Raw genomic sequence first — 1,263 nt, 5'->3', positions numbered from 1 at the left:
AAAAAGCCGGTTGAAGTCCGGCCATCACCTTTGATTGACCATGCTCGTATCCCATATCCCGCTTGCGCGAACACCAGAAATATACGCGGGAGTATGGGCATTTTATTGATGTGTTCTGACAGTTGAAGATCAATCCCCCATTCATTGAAGCCCTCCAACACATGCCGAAGTATGTGATGTTCTTAAAGGACCTGTTGAAGAGGAAAGATAGGTTGGGGGAGGTGTCATCGATTTCACTCATGGGAGATTGTTCAGCGGTAGTGTTGAACTGCGTACCCGAGAAGTTGTCAGATCTGAGTGTGTTTACAATTCCAGTTTTGTTTGGTAGTGATGCGATGAGCCAGGCATTGGCGGATTTGGGTGCGAGTATTAATTTGATGCCATATTCCCTATACGAGAAGTTGGAGTTAAGCGAGCTCACACCGACTCGCATGTCTTTATCATTAGCCGATCGTTCGGTTAAGTATCCGCGAGGTATTATTGAGAACTTGCTAGTGAAGGTGGATAAGTTCGTGTTCCCGGTTGATTTTGTGGTGCTCGATATGGAGGCTGATGAGAAGGTTCCCATTATTCTAGGTCGTCCGTTCTTACGAACCGCGAAGGCACTTATTGATGTGTATGATGGGAAGATCACGCTTCGGGTTGGTGATGAGAATGTTACTTATGATGTCGCGAGGTCGATGAAGCATCCGAGTGATCAAGATGATTTCAGTGGTCCATACCACTCGGTTTATTTTATTAACTCATTTATTGCAGGTATTGATAGTTGTTTCGATTACATTTGTGGTGCAGATCTCGTGGGAAGTAATGGGCTGGTTGATTGTGATGATTTGAGTGAGGATGAGTTGTGTGAGAATGACTCGGTTTGTGATGAGTTGGTTGAGATGTCGAGTTTTCCCGAGATTATAGAGGTGAACGAGATTAGTTGTGAGAGTGAGGTGGGTTCCGAGGAGAAACCCGCTCCGTTGGAGTTAAAAGTACTCTCGTCACACTTGGAGCATGCGTATCTTGATGAGGGCTCAAACTTGCCCGTTATTATGTCATCCAAGCTGACGGAAGAACAAAAGAAGAAGTTGATAGACGCGTTGAAGCTACATAAGGGGGCGATTGCATAGAGATTGTTCGATATTCAAGGTATTAGTCCCGCTTATTGCACACACCGGATTTTAATGGAGGATGAGTACAAACCAGTGGTGCAACCACAAAGACGTCTCAATCCGAATATACAAGAGGTGGTGAAGAAGAAAGTATTGAAGTGATGGA

General features: G+C 44.9%; 1 protein-coding gene across 1 annotated transcript; it reads left to right on the top strand.

Annotated features, from left to right (window-relative positions):
- The first annotated feature begins 239 nt into the window (after positions 1–239).
- On the top strand, positions 240–1,115 carry LOC143628471 (uncharacterized). The gene is made up of 2 exons (XM_077098060.1): positions 240–616; positions 767–1,115. The coding sequence occupies exons 1-2, from the start codon at positions 240–242 to the stop codon at positions 1,113–1,115; spliced, it is 726 nt and encodes a 241-aa protein (XP_076954175.1).
- The last annotated feature ends 148 nt before the right edge of the window (positions 1,116–1,263 follow it).

The sequence above is a fragment of the Bidens hawaiensis genome, unplaced genomic scaffold (assembly GCF_021521415.1).
Source record: "Bidens hawaiensis isolate Kalapana, Puna unplaced genomic scaffold, B.hawaiensis_p1.1 tig00005003_1, whole genome shotgun sequence".
Taxonomy (NCBI): Eukaryota; Viridiplantae; Streptophyta; class Magnoliopsida; order Asterales; family Asteraceae; genus Bidens; species Bidens hawaiensis.
This window is presented reverse-complemented; position numbering and strand designations above follow the sequence as displayed.